Source organism: Alligator sinensis, unplaced genomic scaffold, assembly GCF_000455745.1.
Source record: "Alligator sinensis unplaced genomic scaffold, ASM45574v1 scaffold1112_1, whole genome shotgun sequence".
Classification (NCBI taxonomy): Eukaryota; Metazoa; Chordata; order Crocodylia; family Alligatoridae; genus Alligator; species Alligator sinensis.
Window position 1 is genome coordinate 418,598 of NW_005842327.1, and position 21,654 is coordinate 440,251.

Genomic DNA, 21,654 nt, shown 5'->3' on the forward strand with positions numbered 1-21,654 from the left:
GGGGGGGGGGAGTTAATCTGAATCATTCCTACCTCCCAGTTTGGCAGCCAGCAGTCACACAGCCTTAGTGCTCTAGTTTTAAAGACTGCCGTACCACACATACAACAGCATGTACTAACAACAGGCCCTACTGAAATCGCAATTTCATGACTTTTGTGGTTGTCTCCATGCTTTGGGTGGGCTCCTTGGGGAGGAAAAAAATACACCTTACTGAAAATAAAATGTTGGCTCTCTCTCCGGTCCTTGTGGCTGCTATGAGGTCTGCCACACTCCACCCATGAAAATGGCTGCCAGCTCTGGGTCTGCCTGAGAAATCAGCTGGCAGCCGCCGTGAGTTTGGTAGACCTTTGTAAGTGACAAAGGCAGAGTCTGTATGCTCAAAGAAAGATGGAATACTTTTTGTAGTGTTAGTCCTTGCATTTAAAGTGTGTACACACACGTATACATGCGCGCACGCATACACATACTTCAAGAGTGAGTAGACTCGTTCATAATTTTTTTTTGAGCTGTAGTTTGACTTCCTTTCTTAGACTGTCCTTGCTGGCTCCCTGTTTGATTTACCAGGTAGTGTTCCATATGTAAGGTTATGCTTTCAGCAATTTACAGTACAGTTTAGTTTTTCTGGATGACTCAGCCAATCAAGAACTGATGAGTTAGGGAAATACACACTTGTTTTTAAACCATGGTTAAAAGAACTATAAGATATAATAGTGATTACTGTTACAAATGGTGCCAGCTTGGTAGGGCTGCAGGAAACAACTGCAAAGGTTTTGTTTTTAGCAAAATTGTTACTTTAAAAATAGAATTAAAAAAAAAATCATTGAGGGGAAGGGGTAGGAAGCAACTAACGTAGTAAGATTTCACTCTTCAAAGATACTCTTCCGCTAAGGCTGAAGCAATCTGTCAAAACAACTGAATCTTAACCCATCAAATCATTTGTTCATATCATCAGTTACAGTGAGCTACTGACAACATTGCCAAATTCAATTCTGTATAAAAATGACATGCAAGTAATTTAAAGTGCTTGAATGGATACGTTTGAATTGGTTAACCTTTTAAGTCATGAATTTTAAGTATAATGTGGTAATTATCCTTGAGTTTAAAGAAACATTCCAAGGGTTTTAACTGTGTGTGTGTGTGTGTGTGTGTGTGTGTGTGTGTGTGTGTGTGTGTGGTACACACGTATGCACGCACATGTGCGCACATTGTTCAAAAAGTATTGAGACTGATGCTGTAGGAAACAATATTTTATTTACGGGGGTAAATCTCCTTCAAAGTATGCTCCTTCTGCAGACATACACTTCTCCCAATGTTTCTGCCATTGCTGGAAGCAACTCTGATAGCAATTTGTTGAGTTGCTAAAGCTGCTTAATCGCATTTTGTTTCCTGGTTTCCACATCACAAAATCTTCCTCTTAAGGTTTTCTTTAGTTGAGGGAAGTGAAAAAAGTTGCACAGGGCCATATCAGGTGAGTATGAAGGCTGCAGCACTTGTGGAATATAGTGTTTGGCTAAAATTGGCTAAAAATTGCTTCACAAGCTGCCACATTTTCATCATTTTGTGATGCTGAAGGGCATCTGGAACGGTCATAACTTTGGACCAATGATCGTCCTTCTTTAAACTGACGATGCCATTCAAAAACCCTTGTACAGCTCAGTGTCATCACCAAATGCTATTTTAAGTCATTCAAATGTTTCACTTACCGTTTTCGTGATTTTTTTTTTTTTTTTTTTTTTTTTTTTCCTCCTCCATGCAAAATTTAATGCACACACGTTCTGGACATTGACATGACGAAAGGGGATGTGAGACACCAACGATCTTACTTCAACTGCTGGCCACAGAAAACTGGGGAAACGCATACAAACCTGTCCAGACGAGTCCCAACATGCCCAGATATGTTTAGCAAAGCCACGCCCCCCCACCCAATACTTTGTACCACAAACGCACGTTCAGTCTCAATAGTTTTTGAACAGACCTTGTGTGTGACGTGTGTGTGTGTATATGTTTATATACATTTAGGGCTGTTCGAAACAGCACCGTTTTGTTTCAACTTTGTTTTGCCATTTCAAAGGGACAGTGTTTTGTTTCGTTTCATTTCAAAGCACTGTTCCGTTCAATTTTGACACACTTTCAACGTTTCACGCATAGGCTATAATGGGGAATCATACAAATGCTGATAACTTTGTCATTTTTTTGCCTGATACAAATGAAAATTGCAGGGATGGTAGCCCCTTCTGAGGGCATGAAGCCTGCCAAGTTTCAGGGAGTTAGGTGCAGGGGTTTCTGGGAAACTGCACCTCAAGCTGCTGACAAGCAAAACTGGTGTCACTTGCCGGCAGCGGCAGCCTCCTGTCATCCTGTGCACAGATCTGGGGGCCTTCATCCCTGGGAGGGCTGTGGGGTATGCTGGACTCCTCCCAGGGGTGCAGGCCCCTGGATCGCAAGTGCCCTCGTTTCGTTTTGAAGCTGTTTTTTGAAGGCTTTTAGTTTATTTTTATTTCACTGTTTCGAGCTCGAAACATGTTGAAACAGCTTTGAAATGAAACACCCAGTGAAATTTTGCACAGCCCTAGTGTGTATAATATATATATGTGTGTGTGTGTATATATGTGTATATATGTGTGTGTATCTATATAGATACATATGCTACATCATGACCCTAAAAGAATCTTTATACCGTCTGTGGTGGGACACAGATTGGTCAAACCAGAACTGTAGGATGCCTGATGACTCTCTACATTGCAGAAGATTTTATGTCAGTGTGTGGTGGAGCAGGACCAGAGCAGCAGGATGTTTAGATAGTATATCTGAGAAGCACAGTTTCCTAGTCCTTTGGGAAACTGCCTAATAGCAGAATCAATTGGGGTGTGCAAATTGTCATCATTTGGGATTTAAAAGTACATGCTAAACTATTGCTTTTTTGTGCGTTGTTCTTTAAGCCTCATGTATGCAAACACTGACTCGGATAACATGATTGAGAACAATTCATATAAGATTTTTTTTTGAGGACAGCCACTTTTGTTGACAGTTTGAACTCACATTTACAACATTAGAAGCCGGAAGAGTGTTTCAGTTTTTTGGGAGAAGAGAGTTGGTTTCAGCCCAGTAGCCAAAGGAGAGAGAGGAATAAGCAAACAAACCACCAAGTAGTAATGCTTGTGTATTTTTATTGCGCTAAATAAAAATTATTTTTTTGAGATCTCCAATTCTTCACTAAAGAAAGTAGCCACATCCAAATATGTCACTGACATTTATATTTTGTTTAGTAGAAATATAGGCATTACCTGCATATTCAGGCTGAGGGGTCTTCTATGTAACAATAACAATTGCACAGTGTACTAGCATGTTAACATGCAAGGTCTTTTAGGCTGTTACAATATTTCAGCATTGCAGTCTGACAAAGCAAGCTTCCAATCTAAATAATTTTTGACATCAGCATTGTTATCCAGAATAAGACAGTATTAGTGTGTTTGCTTTATGGAGGCAAAGACATACATAACACAATTTTTTATAGTTAGTATCTCAGTTTCTTATGGTAGTTTGTAGGCGCAGCTTCTGCATGGATATGTCTTGTACATTAAACCCAAATTAATAGCTATGGCAAGATATGCAAATACCAGTTTCTTCAAGAAGGAAGTAGCCTGAAGTTTATTAGGCAGAAGCAAGGAAATGCTGTATATATGTAGCAGGTAAATGAATGTTATCCACAGATTTCAATCTGTGAAATGGTGCATGGGAGTTGGATCCCTAGAAGAAATGTCAAATGCATGCGTGTTTAAAAACAAACAAACATGCAAAGTAAGCCCCAGAAGCATATCTTATTATGAAGTCCAGAAAGATGCTGAACCAACCTCAACTTTGTTTGGCTTCAGTAGAGACTGAGGGACTCAATTAACTGCTCAAATCATGCCTTTTGTGAAGTCAGGACTGGAGAAACTCCTTTTTAAATTATATGTATATATTTTCAAGTAGCATTCTCCTGCTAATCTGGGTCATACACTGTATTTCAAACCTGCCATTTTGGTGGAGATGTGGATTTTTACTGAAGATTGCAGAAAACCATTTGATCAAAACCAAAGCTTCATGCTGAGTAAGGCAGAAAGTCTAAGTTTGCAGAAAACTGAAATGTCAAATTGCACTAGGGTACCCACTGGCCTCATGGCCTCATTCTGTGACTAGCACAGAAGGCACCATCCAGAAGGAGGGGAGAGGAGCAGTATCTTTGTGTCTCCTGTTATCTGGGCTGTGGTTCAGGAACTGCTTTAACATGCAGCATTTCAGAGTAGTCAAGGCGCAAAGAATTGTTTTGCCATTCCCTCTCCTAGTCCAGTAATTTCTGTTTTAATAATATTTCTTAGAAGGATGTTGGGGGAGAGCTGTGTCTCATTCTGCACGAGAAAGGGGAATAGGAGGGGATGGGAGGTATTCTACAGCATATTATAAACATGAATCACCACTGAAACACTAAATAAGGCAAGGAAGGAACATTAAGCTGTAGTTGGGAATAACCCTGCAGAAGTAATAGATTTAATAATGGGTCCTAGTATAAGTAGAGAGGCAATCAAACCAATCATCAGAAAAAGAGCAGTTTGAAAACAAGTCAAAAGAAGCTCCTGTGTGTATATATTCTCCCTATGTGAAAAAAAAATTAAATAAAACCCAGAGGGGAAGAAAGTTATGGGCCAGCCTGGATGAGAGAAAAAGCCTACAAGGTTGGGAAAGCTCTCTCTGAACTCCACTACAGACTCAAAGCAAGCAACTGCACCAGCAAGCATGGGATATTGGTATTTAGGGCAAAGCTGAGAGGGGGGGAGAGAGCCAGCAGCCCTAGAACCCAAAGATAACTTCCCACACAAACAGTGTTTTATATGTGCAGTGAGAACTGTAAGTTATCAGTCTATGCATTAGCTTTAACACAGCTTCCAAGAGATCTGCCTAGTAAATTATCAAAACAGTAAGCTCAACGCCCACAGTGATGCTGTGTTCCTCCAGGATCAAAACTACCTGAAAAAAACATTGTAAGTAGCAAAAAGAATGTATTTAGAATCCTTGCATGTCACAAAATAATACTCTCTCGTTGCTAATGACAGTGTGGTCTCATACATGATTTTACCCAAAATTTTATCACAGATCCAGCAGAATTTTTAAGTCTTAGACCAACTCAGAATCTTGATTTTTAGAACCTGTGATATTTCCTATCTTCAGCTTGGCCTTCAACTTCCATGAGTACACGGAGTTGGAGTCTCCTTTTTTTCATGCATGTGCAAATAACACTGCCACTTCAAACTGCATTCAACGATCTCAGGATCTATGGAATGGGGGAATGAGAATGTACAAGAAACTTACAGCAGATAGCTTGAAGTGGAGTAGTGGGAGGTTGAGGGATGTGTACCAGGGATTGAGAGTGCATGCGAGGAGTCTGAAGGCAGAGCAGGGGGATATAGTGGGTGCAGGGAAAGACTGAGATACAGGCAAGGGAACACAGGGTGCAGGATGGAATTTCAGGGTTGTAAGGGAGTGTGGAGGGTGCAACAGACAGTGCAGGTGGAGACTTGAAGGGAGTTTGGTCTTTTTGCAAAGAGGAGGGTAAAGGCTAGAATTGTGAAGGAAAAGGGAGCAAATATATGGGCTGGGTGAATGTAAAGGCTAGAGAGACTGTGAGTGAGTATGTAGGGACAGGAAATATGAATGTAGGAGGAGACTTTGAGGGGGCAGACATGGAGGGGGAATGAATAATATGTCAGTTCTCTCACTACTGGGTTTAGGAGAGAGGAAGCCAGTGAGGAAGCTCACTGTGTTTCACCATCTCATGTTGAATTTTGACCCTGAAATATTCCTGCATGGTCTGAAGCCAGTCAACTCCCTCCAAAAGGCTAAAGAAAAGGGCAAATTTAAAATATATATGTAGGACATTTAATTTGTAAATTCTAATGATTTTTAAAACCAGCTCCTAAATTTAGGGACCTGTGCTTATGCCTTTTAAATGTGTAGGGTTCACAGTATTGTGCTGGATAAAATAAGATAATCATGGTTACTTGTTACATGTATTTGATCAATCTTTTATCTTCAGTGCTTTCTAAAAGAATGTCATTATTAGAAATAATTAAATAGTTTGAATCAGTAAAGAAGAGAGATGTAGATTTTCCCCCTCTCCTGCATTTCAAAGTGGCTTTGTTGAGAGGATGAAGAGAAACTACTGGCTTTGAGGATGGGGAAGAATGTTAAAAGATTTTTCTTGATTAGTAGTAGTTTCCTGCAGAAATATTACAAAACACTCAACTGAGTTCATGACATTTCTCTGCTGCCTTCCACAAGTAGATTTCAAAGCCTTTAGTATTTATAAACATTATTAACAAATCAACATATTAAGCCTCTCAGCATCATGTGAAATAGATTGGTATTGCTTGTCTCATTTACGTGTGAGGAAATGGCTCAATTTTCCCTGGGTCATTTTTTTTTTTTTTTTTTTCCTGGAGTGGTTCCCAATCTCCCTGTGAGAAATAACAACTGGCAAAGGCTAATAAATATATGTAAATCCTGGAGGTGGTGATGGTCATGATTTATATGGTAGTATGCCTGACACAGGGGTAGTCATCCAGAATAAAGGTAGAAAGTAAGTATGCTTTTACTGAATTTTTACCATGGTCTTAAAGCTGCCCTAGTGTTTGTGTTGATTACATGAAAAGACATTATGTATTCACTTCCTCAGACAGTAATGTGCTTGCATAACCTCTTTCAAACTCTAGTTTGGATAACTCATGTAAACTCAGTCACAAGGTAAACCCTGAGCTACAGTGCAATTGGAAGAGGGAAAACAAACATGGGACAAAGAGGTGAAGATGTTTTAAATACATGCATGAAAAGAAGTTTCTTGAGTAAATAAATCATAGGTTATGCTAAACTGAATGGCTTGTCCTTTTGGGAATGTGTGAAATATAGCTGAAACTGGAGGCATAAAAGTTTGGTACAGTGTTCCCAGTTGTAAAAAAACAAAAGCATGTTTGCTGGAAAGATCAGATCAAATCCAAAATCAAAATGAACAAAGCCTACTCCCCGCAACTGGTGAAATAGCTGTATAATTCTGTATCCAAATAATTGCCCAAGATAATTATACATTTTTATGTGGCCCATGATACAGATATTTATCTGTAACCAATCGTCTCTTTTGCTTGCATGTTAGGTGCAGAGAGAGTTGGCTGCTGTCATTGCTTTGAAAGCAAGAAAGTCAGGTAAGTGCAGTTGGCCTTGGTGCTTTTATAATGTCATTCCCCTGTCGTATATTGAAGTATTTGATTCTTCATTGTCAACTTTATCAAAATTTTTGTTGTATTGAAAAGCAATGCTAGTGATACCGAACCTCACTTCCTGTTGAGTGAGAAAATAGAATTTTTTGTATACAACACAAATAAATTAATGACTGTGGTTTTACTTTTCCCTCTTGTTGCATCTAATATGCCACCTGGTAAAATGTAGTGGTGCTACAGTTCTGAGCATGTGGAGTCTTTAGCTCTGCCTCAGTTCAGATTTTGTGTGTTTGTTTCTATTTATCAGATTCTTAAGCATTGATTTGGTTTATATGTTTCTTATAAACATGGTTTTAGATAGTGATTTCTTTTAAACTTTAAGACTCTTGTTTTGAGGCGCAGGGTATAGCTGTTATATAGATGTTTTATGTACTCAACAAAAGGTATTGCCTTAACTTAAAAAAAAAAAAAAATCCCCCCTTGATGTTCCACACCTTGTTATTTAAAGCACTCACTTGTTGTGTCCTGAGATCTTGTGCCTAGTTTCCTGGACAGTTGTTCCTAACCAAAGTAAAGTATTTGAGAATAAGAGACAGTCTTTTTTCTGTCCTGCAAGGTACCCAGAGTTGTGTGAGCTGCTCATCGTTCTCATCTTCCACTGAATTTTAGTATGTGTCTCTGGTTTATATAACAAACATATCACCTGACCTCCCAGATCTTAGTCTTAACAGGAGCATTGGCATACCCCAGTCAAAATCTGCAAACTTGGCTGCAGCCACTACCCAGTGCCTCTGGGAAGGTGAACCCCTTCATCTGCCCATTGCATTATTTTGTTGACAAAGGAAAAGAAATGTTGAGGTGTTTGTGTTGGTGTAGATTGTCATACCTTGATCCAGTAACCCAGGGATGGAGGTGCTCACCCAGGATATAGGAGGGTGTAAATCCTTCCTCTGCCTGAGAGGGCTCCAATCCCTGACCTCTCCCCACCTTGGGGTGAATTATGTAGCCAAGGTAGGTTACTGTCTATGGTGAGGCTGCTCTGCTATTTATAAACAATTAGGTATTCATTGGGGTAGCACAAGAGAGCTTGGCAGTGGTTATGTAGGCTTTTGTCAGGGTTGTGGTTCTCACCCTTTTTAGGCTTCTACAGCAGTTTTCCTTAACTTATCTAAACCCCATTTTCCAGGATGCTGGACTAGGAGGTGGCTTGGCAGGAGTGGGTGTTCTCACCTGCATTAGGTTATTTGATAAACCTAATGCAGGCTGGAGCACCCTGTCCTTTTAAAGGTACCACATTGCTGTTTGTTTGTGCCTCTGTTTTCAGGGGCTAGGGACAGGTATTACACACAGCTGTTTAACTGATCAGAAACTAGTTTAAACCTGTAACAGAACAGGCATTCAGTGAACATAAACCATTTTGAAAATGGCTTAAACTGGTTTGAGATAAACCTGGTTGAATATAGTATCAGACTTAACTGATTTGGGTCAAACCGGTTTATGCAGTGTCTGTCCCAGACCCCTTCCTAGTTTAACTTAAACCAAAGTCCCCCAGAATCCCAAATGCTTTGCAGCCCTGGGCAGGGCTCTGTGCTCCAGTTTAGCAGTGCTGGCCCTGCCCCTCTACTCCCTGGCTGGAGCGCCAGCAGAGACTGCAGGTACAGCAGCATCTTGCCTGGCTTCCTCCTGCTCCCCCCCTTCACCACTCCCTCCTCAAGCAAGGATTCCCCCCTCCACTGTGCCTTACACAGACACCTCTTAGCAGTAGCTAGCATACCACATGCTACCTACGGTCTCTGCTGTGGGAGATGGGACAAAGGCAGACAGGACAGTGTCCGCTAAGGGCTTTTTGGAGCTAATCAACAGGTAGCTGGTAATGTCCCTCTGTTCCTTCCTTGGAAAAAGTTGTTTAAGAAGAGCTTGACCTAATGAGAGAGGCTTTTGTTTTCTGATAGGGTCATAAATGCCATCAACTTCCTGTCATACAAAAAACTAGAACTCTTGGTTCCAAAATTATACCTTTTATTAGACCAACTGGAAAATGTCAAGAAAATTGTCCTTTTCTGCAAACTTTCGGGATCAAAGTCCCTTCATCAGGCTCTGGGAAAAGTGTAGATGGTACAAGATGGTAAAAAGTCCCCATAGGTAGGAAATAAACTTCATTTTTACAGAGGGAGCTGAAGATGGAAGTCTGTCCCTCTGGGTCCATGAGAGTGTCTTTGTGAGCTGTGTTGAGTAGCTCTTTGATGTGTTGATCAGGTAGAATTCCTTCCCTGAAGGTGTCAGATGTGAGGCAGGGAGGTAAAAAAAACTTCCTTGTTGTTCTGCAATGAAGTTTAAAATCTAAAATCAACTTCCTGTGTAATTCCCAGCTGTGTATCTAAATGCTGTTGTCAACTGCCTGCTGGCTCTCTCCTGGTCAGGAGCATGATGTGGGGAGGAACCCCTCCCTAATCGGAGCGTCCTCTCAGTTCAGCACTGTGGAAGGGATAGATACTCTAGCGCCAGCTTCCAGCCTGAGCCACTGTAGGCATGTACCTGCATTTTCTCAGTCCAGAGGGGATGTCTGTGCAGCTACAAACCGGTTCAGCCTAGCCAGGTTAGACTAACCTGCAAAGATTGAATCAATTCAGGCTCAGGCTTTTCCAATGTCTGGCCCTAGCCAGGAGTGCATGTGGGGCCAGACCAGGAAATGGCTGTGGCAGGTGTGCTCCTTCCTGCATTAGATTTATCTGCACCCCTTCCTGCTGCAGCTGCTTCCTGGTCTGGCCCTGCACTTGCTTCCTTGAAACAGAGGTGGGTGGGGCATTTTCATCTGGCTGTGATGGTACCCTTGAAAGGGTCTTGTGGCACCCCAATTGAAAATTACCATGTTAGGGCACTCGCATGGGAGGGAGGAGATGTTGGTTCTAGCCCTTGATCCAATTATTATGAAGTACTTTAAACAAAATGGAACAGCTTCAAGTGGAGACAGATCTATGGCAAACCTCCATAATTTAGTAGGGCATCCTGATTGGGTATATGGGTTCTGATCCTTTCAGATAGCAAAGGGATTTGACCCAGAGTTCAGTGTCTTCTTTGCTGGCTGCTAGGGGAAATAGAAGGGGCACCACCACTTCTTCCTCTTTGCTGGCTTTATGATGCTAAGTCAGGCTCTTTATTTTGGTTATTTTGCTTTCATTGAAACTAGCCAAACTGGAACTTTAAATTTTTGTTCATCCCCAAATAAATAGTTTTTTAGTGTTTTTGTTTTGGTGAGAGAGTGATTTTTTTTGAGCCATTTTTTTTTGTTTATTTTGGTGCGGTCCTTAACACGAGAAATTAAAACACACATAATACATACTAGTCACATTCCTTAATGCATTGTTGTAAAGCCTTAAGTGGTATTAGAACCTGTACAGAATTGATAACATGGAATTGGCTTCAATCGTGGTATAGTCGAAGAGCCATTGAAGTCGTTGGGAATCTTTTCATAGCCCTCAGTGGTTACTGTTTTGAGATTTTTAATAGGAATTGATGTTATGGACCTTGCAGTTTAGGTTCATATTCTATGTATCTGGACTGTTATTGCATATAGCCAAGGCTCAATAATACTATGCGGGTTCCAAGTACAGTAAGAATGATATTGTACATATGTAACACAAAGCTTTAACCTTGCCTCCTTTTCTGTGTCTGCAGTTTGTCTGCAAAACTTTCAGGTACAAATGCAGACACTTAAAAGACGTTATTTGTTTGTGTAGTCAGATGCACATCTCTCTAAAAATAATTAGTAGATTATATAATGCAAAAAGTATATGTTCAGTCATCTGTAGCTGTACTTTGCAGATTCTGAAGGGAGGCTGTACTTTGAAATTCAGGACCATGTTGTGATAAGGTGCTCCTAGTTGACACGTGGCTGACAAGCTTGTAGATTACCAATTACTTGGTCCGTTTCTCTATTAATATCCAATTTTTCTTTAACTCTTGGGGGTTCTTAATGAATTCCCAAAATCAGATGGTATGTTGGAGTAAATTTTGCTGCTGTCTACTCCTCTCTTCTTAGGTGACATCATAATATCAAAATGTGTCCTGAAGGTTATGTTGTCTTGGAGCTCATCTGTTTTATACTGGCTAAAGCATGGACACAGCTATACCAGGGTAGAACAACTTTTTTATCAATATACTTTTTACAGAAAAAGGAATAACTATCAGCACAAGTCTCATCTATGCTGGTGTAAGTGCTTCTACTCTATGTAGGTTAGACAGGTTTAAACAAAATCCAAAACGTACCTCTATGAAATATTATTAGTAGAACTTATATGTGTTGGCTAAGTCCTCTTAATTTATTGTTATAAGCATTTGTGAGACCAGCATAGATTTGCAAAAATATACCACTTTTGTCCATTTAACTAGCATATGCTTGCTTCTGTAATTTGTGTGTTTGCTGCTTTATGATGGCGTACTGCTTGAAGAGTGACTGAAGGATCAAGGATGACTTTAATTAACTTAACATCTTTATTGTATTAGGAACAGAGTGAATTAAGACAATTAATTACTTTTATTTACTTTTATTGCTGTTGCTTAAGGTCATGGCCCAAGCTTTACTATTAGTAACAGCCATCGTTATCTTTTTTCCCTGTATTAGGCCGAGAGAGGCCTATAGCCTGACTCACAGTGACAGTGTAGTGGAGGGAGTGAGCTTGTTAACAGTATAGTAAGGTCTGAAAGCCTTACAACTTTCTTTGATGCAGTTTTCTAACCTTGTTCAAAATCCTGTACAGGATTACAGGAAATAAACAGCTATCAAATAAAGAAAATTTGGGGCCAGATTCTCTTTTAGCATCTGTAACAGGGCTCTATCCCCCTTATTTCAACTCACTTCTGGGAACAGTCTCCCCTTCACTCTTCTGCCATGTCTTGATGTTCTTTCTGGTTCTCAAAGAGAAGGCTACCCCAGGGCTTCCTAGATCTGGTCTTCACTCCAAAGAACAACCAGAGGTGGGGAGTTCCTGCCTTAAGGACTAATTGCACAGCTCCATACCTCTTCTAGCCTATGCCCACCTCTTTGGGCCTGGCTTTGAGGCTCTAGCTTGCATTTACACCAGGCCCCTGTGTGGCTGTCTTCTCTGGTGCTGGGTCCCTGGCCCCTATGTGGCTGCTACCTAGCACTCTCTCTCTCTGCCCACTCCGGGCTCAATAACTACTCAGATCTTGAGCCTGCTCCTGGCCGGGCTCAAGGTAGTCGTGTGCCCTTTGGGCACTAGTGGGACCTCTGAAAACCTCCCCTACAGTCCCAGTCCAAACCACTGGTGTAAATTACAACATACATGCTAAGCCCCTGGGCTATAACAAAGAAGAAAAATAATAGCGGCAGTGTAACTGCTTAACCTGTGTTTCTTTTTCTCTGCCTGCAGAGCTGTTTTCTTCCAGTCTCCTGGACATTCAGGAATCCCACGCTCTGCCACAGCCTAGGCTGGCCATCTGCCTTGGCTAGCTCAACCCAAGGACTATATAGCTTTGGCTTGAGCTCTGTACTGGTCATGTGATAGCCCCAGTCAGCTGGCTAGCCCACAGGACTACCTTTTAATCCCTGCTCTGCTGGCAGGCTGTGCTCTGAAAACTCTGTCCTTAATGGGGCCACCCCACTTCCTAGTAACAAGGCTAGGGCTCCCTGTTACAGCATTATACTAATGAAACTGGCTTGAACACCAGCTTCCTCACTTTCTCTTATTGAGATGCAGGTGCTGTGTTGGTATAAGAACAGGTTATGCATTTTTAGACAATATATCCCTCTGGTACAAGTTAGATCAGCACCAGGGTTGCTTTAATCTGCACATGTAGGTAAACACCTCCAGAAACCTTTCTTTAGAAGCCTGTGCATTAGGTAGTTCTCTAATTATATATCTCAAAATATTTGACTAACACATGAACGGAGGGAATAAAACTTAGTATTTTATGGGCTGTGGGAATTGGTCAGGGTTGCCAACTGTCCGTTAATTTACAGATAGTCAGTAAAAATTCAGTCTAAAGAAGCCTGTCCATAAAATCTATTAAAAGAAACTTGATCTGTCTGTAACTCTAAGAAACTGGAGCTGATTGAATGTTGCTGGCTGGAAAGAGGCTAGATGCAGTGTTGACAGAGAGGGAGCACAGTAGTGCCACCTAACATCAGAGTGGGAGTACGGCACACTTCAGGGAACCTTCCCTTAGGGTTTTGTATAACCTTCCCCCTAGCCATGTGCTGCTGCTGCTATGTCCTGTTAGCTGCCTGTAATATTACTGGGCTGCAGGTGGGCTTCTTTGGGGGTCCAAACTGAAATTGAGGTAGCAGGACCAGCAGGGGCAAGGGTTGGGGGGTGAGACCAGGGGGGCATTATAGTGGAGGGTGTGATTGGGGGGATTGGGGTATGGGGCTGAGTCCATGGTGTGGGGGGGCAACACAGTGTAAAATCACTGCTGTAGTCAAACAGGGTTGTCAACACAAGAACATTTTCTTTTACTGAAAACTTTTTGTGACAGCCAATTTTGTTTTTTACTTTTATACTATGGTTGATATTAAGCTCCTAAGTCTGAACCCAGCTCTTCTAAATAGAGTCTGGTGGCAGGGCAAGGTGTGGCAGAAGAGTTGTATTTATATTATGTAAAACATGCATCTAATTAAAAAAAAGGTTGGTTGTCTATATGCACATTTTTCTTAGGTTGCCAAGTCTGGAATTGGTTCTGAGTAACTGACATCTGTGGAGGGATACACCATTACCCCAATAGAAGCACTTTGCAATCCATTAATTATACTAGCAAAATCAGCTAATTAATATTATTTCACCAGGGTAGTGATAGGACTAATCACTCACGTCACATGGCACAAGGAGTGCTGCATAAGGGCATACAGACATTAAAACTTGCTTTCCAAAATATGAATCAGACTACAGAATTAAGATTTGCTGTGGTGGGGCAAGGGGAATATTGCCTCTGGGGTTCAAAGGGAAACTAGTGATTTTTATAATCCAGTGCTTTTTATTTTTTTTTAGTTAAATAAGACTTCAGTGTGGCTCATGCTCGGAGTAGAAGAGATTCATCAGCATGTGAAAAGAAGTAATTGCAGTTATTGCATATCTTGGACCAAGAATGGTCCATCAGATTAGACATCTTTGCATAGGCTGTATCTACTTTAATGATGTTCTGGAAATCAAAGTAAAGATTGGAGCCTAGTTCAGGGGCAGAGAAAGAGGTACTAAATTCTTGTCAATACAGGATCAGACTTGGTGAGGAATATAGGCTACCAGAAAATAAAGAATTCCGTTAGAGTGGGAGAGGAGAAGAGTAGTTACCTTTCAAAAACTTGGAAAATAGGACAAAAATGGGGACAAATGACAAGTAACAGAAGCAAAAATGAAGGACCCAAACAGAAAAAGCAAGCAAAATATTTCCCCTTACAGAATGGGGAAGGCAGGAAGAGAATGCTTTCAGGATTACTAATTTCTTTGAAAATCAAAAAGAAAAAATTGGTTTCACCAGTCCTGAAGCAGCTTTCTGTGTCAACCACGTGAAGTGCCTTGATACCTGTTCTATTTTATTAGATGTATTTTGTTGGCATAAAAGGTGCCCTGTAAGGTTGGGGTGCGGGGAAGGGAAGGAAATGAGCTTGCACAGCTCATTAGGGTATATTAAAAAGGAAAATGGTTGTTCCTGCTTTTGTGTGCATGTTTTAGTCTTAAAACTAATCAGATAAGGTTTTTTTGCTATAGACTGGCTGGAAGATTTTGTGAGATATGAGGTAACTAGAGCAGGGGCTTTCTCAGCCTTTTGTTGCAGGATTTTAGAAGTCTTATGTAATCATTTACCCATTTATTTTTGGCAGTTCCTACAATGTGCTTGGATGCATACTTTCTGTCCTGAAGAGTTTGAGTTTGATAAGTGGTGGCAAGGAGGAAACAGTCAGGAAACGGACAAAAACCCAACTTGGGGTTTCAAAATAACAGGTTTATTAAACAGACAACACACTACACAGCCCTGTGAAGTTATTGGTACGCACGCTCACACACAAGCACTCACAATGGCAGCAGGAGAAAGAGACTCAGGCTCAGTGGAAGGGTTGGAGTCTAGGTGGGGAAGAGAAGCACAGTCCAAGTCCTTGGTTGAAGAGGGGGTAGGGGGTGATAGCTACCTATCCAGGCTGGAAATGGTTCCTTGTCCAGTAGGTGTTGTCCAGAGGGGGGTCGCTGGCAGGGCCTCTGGGTGGGTGGGTGGTGTGTGGCATGGTGCTGGTCCAGATGGAGAGGGTGTCCCAAAGAGTCAGTCTTCACTACTCCTTTTTATGGGGAAGACTACCTCTGATCTTCTATGGCAGAGCTTTCCAAACTTTTCATGTTGGTGACACACTTTTTAGACATGCATCATTTCGCGACACAGTAATTCAGTTTTACTAGCAAGCCGGAGGTTAAACTAACCCGTTATAAGAGATACGGACACACACATAAATTGTAATAACGAAATGTATGGGGACATGACATATCTCATGAAAACCTTTCATTTATATTTTAAAAAATATATGATTTGTAAGATAATAACATACATTGTTGTCATTTATGAGTAACAGTATGTAAGTATGTGCAAGAATTTAAAAAAGTTGAATAACACCAATAACTACTTACCATTTTAATGGGATGTATGAGGTTGATGGGATGAACACAGTTTCTGAATATTTGGTGGAATATTAGATAAAGACACTCGCATTTCGTCATCAAGCATTTTTAAGCTTCCACGTTTCAGTGTCTTTAAGTTTGCCATCGTTGCAAAGGATACTTCACAAATGTATGTAGTAGAAAACTGCAGAAGAATTTTTAACGCTTTTTTAGCTATGTTTGGATGCATTTTTGAAATGCGAATCCAAAAGCTGTCTAAGTCACCCTCTTCATACATCATTAACAGATTTCGATCATTTTTTATGTCAGCTAATTTTTCTTCTTCAATAAGTGAAAAATTCCTCGTTGCAGTTGAAAGAAATGGATTTCTGATCCAATCATAGTCTTGGATTTCAACATTTGGGAAGTAATGCTGAACTTTCTCTCCGAGCAATGTTAAATGGTCAACAATTAGCGAGCTGATATCACATTTTAGCTCGCACTCAGCAGTTTTGGAAAACATTTCAAAATTTCCTTCTTTCACTTGCCTTTTCCAAATTGCTATTCTGTCTCTCATAGCACAAATTTTATCTACTGCTGTTAAGATATTTTCTCCTTTTCCTTGCATACTGGTGTTTATTTTATTCAAATGTTCAAATATGTCAGCAAGATATGCCAATTTTGTGCACCAAAGTTTGTTTTGAATTAGATTGCAGAATTCAGTTTGCTGATTTTCCACAAAAAGTTTAAGCATCATTTCCCTCAATTCATATACACGACAAAGCACTCGACCTCTTGAGAGCCAACGAACTTCTGTGTGTAGTAGAAGCTTTTTAAACCTTGCCCCCATTTCTTCACAAATATGAGCAAATAATCTTGATTGAAGGTCTACTTTTAATGTAATTGACCATTTGAACCACTTTGTCCAAAACTTTTCTTAATTCATTTCCAATGGTTTGCGCGACTAGTGCTTCGCGATGTAAAAAGCAATGAGTAATTATAATATTTTCATTCTCTTTCTTTGCTAAAGCTATAAAACCTTTTGTTGAACCAACCATTGAGGGTGTGCCATCTGTGCATATTCCTACACAATTTAACCATTGCAAATTATTTTCCTTCATGAAGCAATCTAAAGTTATAAATATATCTTCACCTCTAGTTCTCATTGGAAGTTCTAGACAATACAAGAATTGCTCAATAATTCTGTCAGTATGAATGAAACGTACAAAAACCAATAATTGTGCTAACCCACTGACATCTGTTGCTTCGTCTAATTGCAATGTAAAGATCATATTATCGTCTTGAAAAATATCCTTCATTTGCTGCTTAATGTCATCAGACATGTCTTGAATACGTCTTCCAATCGTGTTATCTGCCAAAGGGATTTTATTAACTTCTATCTCAAATTCGGGCCCAAACATTGTTCAAACAATAGCACAGCAAGATTCCTTTATGGTGGTTTCGGCAATAGTGTGTGGGTCCTTGTTTTTGGCAATTATTTGAGCAACCAAGTAACTTGCCTTTTGAGCTTTCTCTGATGTCTTCATTCTCTTTGTGAATGATGCAGACTGCTTCTTTATAGATTTTGAAAGCTCAATAAAGTATTCTACTGGTTTTTCTGACAAATGACTGTGCTTTGAGGTAAAATGACGCTTTAATTTATTTGGTACCATACTTTCATTTGCAAGTATATCCCCACAAACTAAACACTGAGGACAAGGATTGTTTTCATTACCAGAAAATGTGAACCCCAGTTTCATATAATCTTTATTGTATAAACGAGGCTTGGAAATTTTTCCTTTACACTTCTTATGTACTAATACAGACCGTTCAACAGTTGATTCTTGCATAGTTTCCTCTATAGCGGCTACATTTTGTTCATCGCAAAGGTCATCTTCACCAGCTTTTCTTTTCTTAATTAGAAACTTATCCATTTTACGGGTAATTCAACTGCAATTTAATGAATAAATCTATGCAAATTTATTTTTAGGTTTTAGCATTAACTAAATATGAAAATAACAGGACTGTTTTTAGCGCTTATCTTTCTCTGTTTTTTCTTATGAAAATAACAGCACCTGCGCTCCACTCCCACAGTGATAAAGTGAGATAAAGATAGGAATCAGGACCAGGAGAAAATGTGAAAAATAAACAAAATTAACTAAAGTATTTACAATACATATTAGGACACATAGGTCCAGGTAGGAGCTCAGCTGCAAAAACACATGAAGTAGAGAAGCAAAAGTCCAACAAAAATGGTGTAAATATATATGTCTCACTACAAGGCTATATTGCTGCAAATATTTGCAACGCCTATGTCCAGAGTCCAGTTCCAGCACTCTCCGGTGGTACACTGCCGGTGGGTGGTCAATCCACAATTACAGCAGAGTAAAAATAAAAATAAATGGCAGAAATCAAATTATAAGTGCCACGTGGTGAGTGGCTTGCTGTTTGCCACATTGGGTTTGGGAGGGTGGCCTACCTTCAGCCAGCAGCAGGTGGGTTGACTGGGTGACAGCCTGCAGCTGCGCTCGCCCGGGTGATTGGGAGCACGCTGATTCCGAGGCTTCTGGCCTCCACTGAGCTCCGTTCCGATTGGCCAAGATGGCGGACGGCCCGCTCGGTGCAGTCCCAGTCCAGGACCTCCGGGGGACTCCTCTGCTCAGCACAGCCGAGAGTTGGGGGTGGTGTAACTCACAACTAATTGCTCCGTTAAAGGAGTCTCCAACGAGAATTCCGAATTCTCCACACTCCTCCGCGTACCGCTCCGACACCGCCAATCACGTGCGTCCTACGTCAAGACGCCACACGATCCTAAAGCAGCTAATGTTAAAGCAGCTAAGCCTTAGCTGCTAAGGCTTAGCTGCTTTAGGAAGTTCCGGGGGAGGGGCCAAGGGAAGCAGATGCGAGTAAGGGAGCTCCGCGGTGCCCTTCCGCAAAATTTTCTGCATTTCGTGCGACACACCTACACACTGCCGCCGACACACTAATGTGTCGCGGCACACAGTTTGGAAAGCTCTGTTCTATGGGGAGGGCCTGTCCGGGCAATGTCAGTCCAGTTCCAGAGGGCTTCAGGTGTTATTACTGAACATGTACAGCCTGGCACAATGATAGGTTGCCTCATCTGTTGTTTCTTGAATGCTGAGGGTGGTTCCAAGGGCTGGGTCATTGGTCCAGGTATTGGTGTTGATGGTTCGGTCATTCAGAGGGAGCTATTTTTAGACCTACTGCCATTGTCTCTCAAGCACCCTCATTCATCCCTATTTATTCAGGAACTAAGTTACATAGGAGGGGTAGATGTGAGTCATGGGTTACACAACAGGGCCTGGGAACAGGATGGAGACTTGACAAACAAAATGGAAACTTGACATGACTTATGCTAACTTACATATGTAGGCCTAAATCATATAGTACCAGTAAAACAGTAATACAGAACAGTAAAAATCGATATAAACATAATAAATATACAATATAAAGAAGGAGAAAAAATAAAACAAATACACCTTGCTACCAAAATAAAATGCTGAAGCTTATCCTACGTCTTAGCTCACTTATACTTATCTATAGGGAATAGAGAGGGAAAGAAAAAGTAAAATGGTTGGGGAAGAGGAGGGAATGCATTTTAAAAGAAAAAAAAAGAAAAACTGGGTGTTTTGCTCCACCTGCTCTTGAAATCTTCCAGGGATGGAGATTCCACAACTTTTCTGAGTAGCCTGTTTCAATGCTTGAACAGCCTCCTAGTCAGACAATTCCTCCTAATCTCCAGCCTAAATTCCTCCTGCCACAGCTTGTTGTCATTGCTCCTAGTCCTTTCCCCGTGGTCACAATAGAAAGCCCATCTCCATTCTCTCTATAATTGCCCTTCAAGTATTTGAAGACTTATCACTCTTCTCTTCTCCAGACTAAATAACCTTAGGTTTTTCAGCCTTTCCCCATAAGTCATGCTTTCCAGACCTCAAATTGTTTTTGTTGCTTTCTGCTGGACTTTTTCTGAACTGTCCACATCCTTCTTGAAATGTGAGGCTTGAAACTGTGTGACTTACATTTCACTGGTGGAAGTATGGACTGTTTTTGACAGCATTTAAAAAATATATATATATATTGTACTGATTTTGTGCGGAGACCTTTTTTCCCCACTTCATAGGGGGTCTTTATTATTGGTAGAAACAAGTCTGTTCCACTAGTATTTTATCCTGAGCAGAAAAATCAATAGTGAAAGCAAGCCTACAGACTTGACCTTTGGCTGCGTGAATGCAAAGTTAATTTTCTTTTGGCCATTGTATATTAGCATAAGTAAGTGCTTTGGACACCATCTATGATAATGGAGTCAATGAGGCTAGTTAGTGTAGTGAGCAGTACTTCTGATAATAAGACTTTGCTAATACTTGTGTAAATTTATTACATTATATCGATATCCTGTAATGCATAATAAATTGTTTTATTTACTTGTTGAATACAAGGGTCATATTGCTGTAAAGGGCACAATACACACAAACCTCAGGAAGATTTGCACACCTACATTTTCAAGATAAAAATACAAGTCAGTATACATGACCGAAAGCAATCACATACTAAGTGGAACACTTCAGGTTATGTGCTTCGTCCTGAAACATTTTAAATGGCTTTAGATTTCTCTAGTGTGCAGGCATATAGATATACAATACCTTGATATGAAATTAAGCTTGTTTATTGCAGGTTTTTTTATGCAGCTGAAAGTCTGTGGAGATTGAAATATCTTATTATGCTTTACAGAAGAAAACTGTACCGACAACATTATAGTTACAGCTGTGGAGAAAATTGAAAAAGTTTGAATAGTCGAGCAAAGGTTAACTTGTGACCTTGATAAATCCTACTGCTTTTATGTGCTTTCTTAGTGTCATGACCCAAAGGCATGATTTTGTGTGTGCTTCGGCACCAGAATTATCCCCGACAAGTTGCAGCTTCATTGCACGGGAGAGTTTCCTATTGCAGAGGAAAACCCCGGTGCAGGGACGAGTTTCCCGCCTTTCTGCAGCTTCTTTTGCAGAGTGCATTGCTCAGGTTGCAAGAAAAATGCACGGTGCAAAAGAGTTCCCGCCACCGGTATGCAAATTTGTTCCCCGCTATTGGCTAGTTCTAAATTATTCCCACGTGGCAGCTAACGATTGGCCTGTTAGCCGTATAAGAGGCTTGAACAGTTTCCGCCCAAGCCGAAGAGGACTCCACATCCATCTCGTGGGGACTCTGGACACACGGCAGGGTAATAGAGACCCTGTGTGAGATTCAGAGGAGCTTGGCGACCTGATCCATCGCCCACCTCTTCTCGTCTTCGAGCGCAAATTTTATAAGACGTATCTACGATTTCGATTTTGGTGGCGTGTTCACCCAGAGCATCCGGAGCTCTGTTCCGTGGAGCCTAGCAAACTCCACGCGACCGTCCGTGTTGTCTGTGTCTGTAACCGCAACTCAAGCAAGTTTTCCAGCCTACACCACTGCCATCTCGGTGTAAGTAAACAATCTTTAAAACTACCGCTAAGCGTTTGTGCCTAATTCCAGCTCGTCGCCCTCCCTCTCCGATCCAGCGTGCCTGGGCTGCTGGCCACAGCCCGCGTGCAGCACGGAAAAGGGCTCGGGTTGCTCCCGGCCCGCACACTTAGCACTCTTTTCAGTGGATTGACTTACTTTATTCAGACATGCCCTTGCTTCAGTCCATCTTTGAATGTTTGGTCCTTGAATACAATGGTCAAATGTAGAAGAATGTGTGGGATAAAATAGAATTCTTACACAAGCATTAACAATAACATTCAGAACCATTTCATGAGGAAATAGCCTTTCAA

General features: G+C 40.9%; 1 protein-coding gene across 2 annotated transcripts in view; it reads left to right on the forward strand.

Annotated features, from left to right (window-relative positions):
* RAPGEF5 (Rap guanine nucleotide exchange factor 5) overlaps positions 1–21,654 on the forward strand; it is a 265,239-nt gene that overhangs the window by 71,558 nt on the left and 172,027 nt on the right. For both annotated transcript variants that reach the window (XM_025210018.1, XM_006028585.3), the window contains exon 7: positions 7,181–7,229. In XM_025210018.1, coding sequence (XP_025065803.1) covers positions 7,181–7,229 — 49 coding nt within the window. The remainder of the gene's footprint in view (positions 1–7,180; positions 7,230–21,654) is intronic.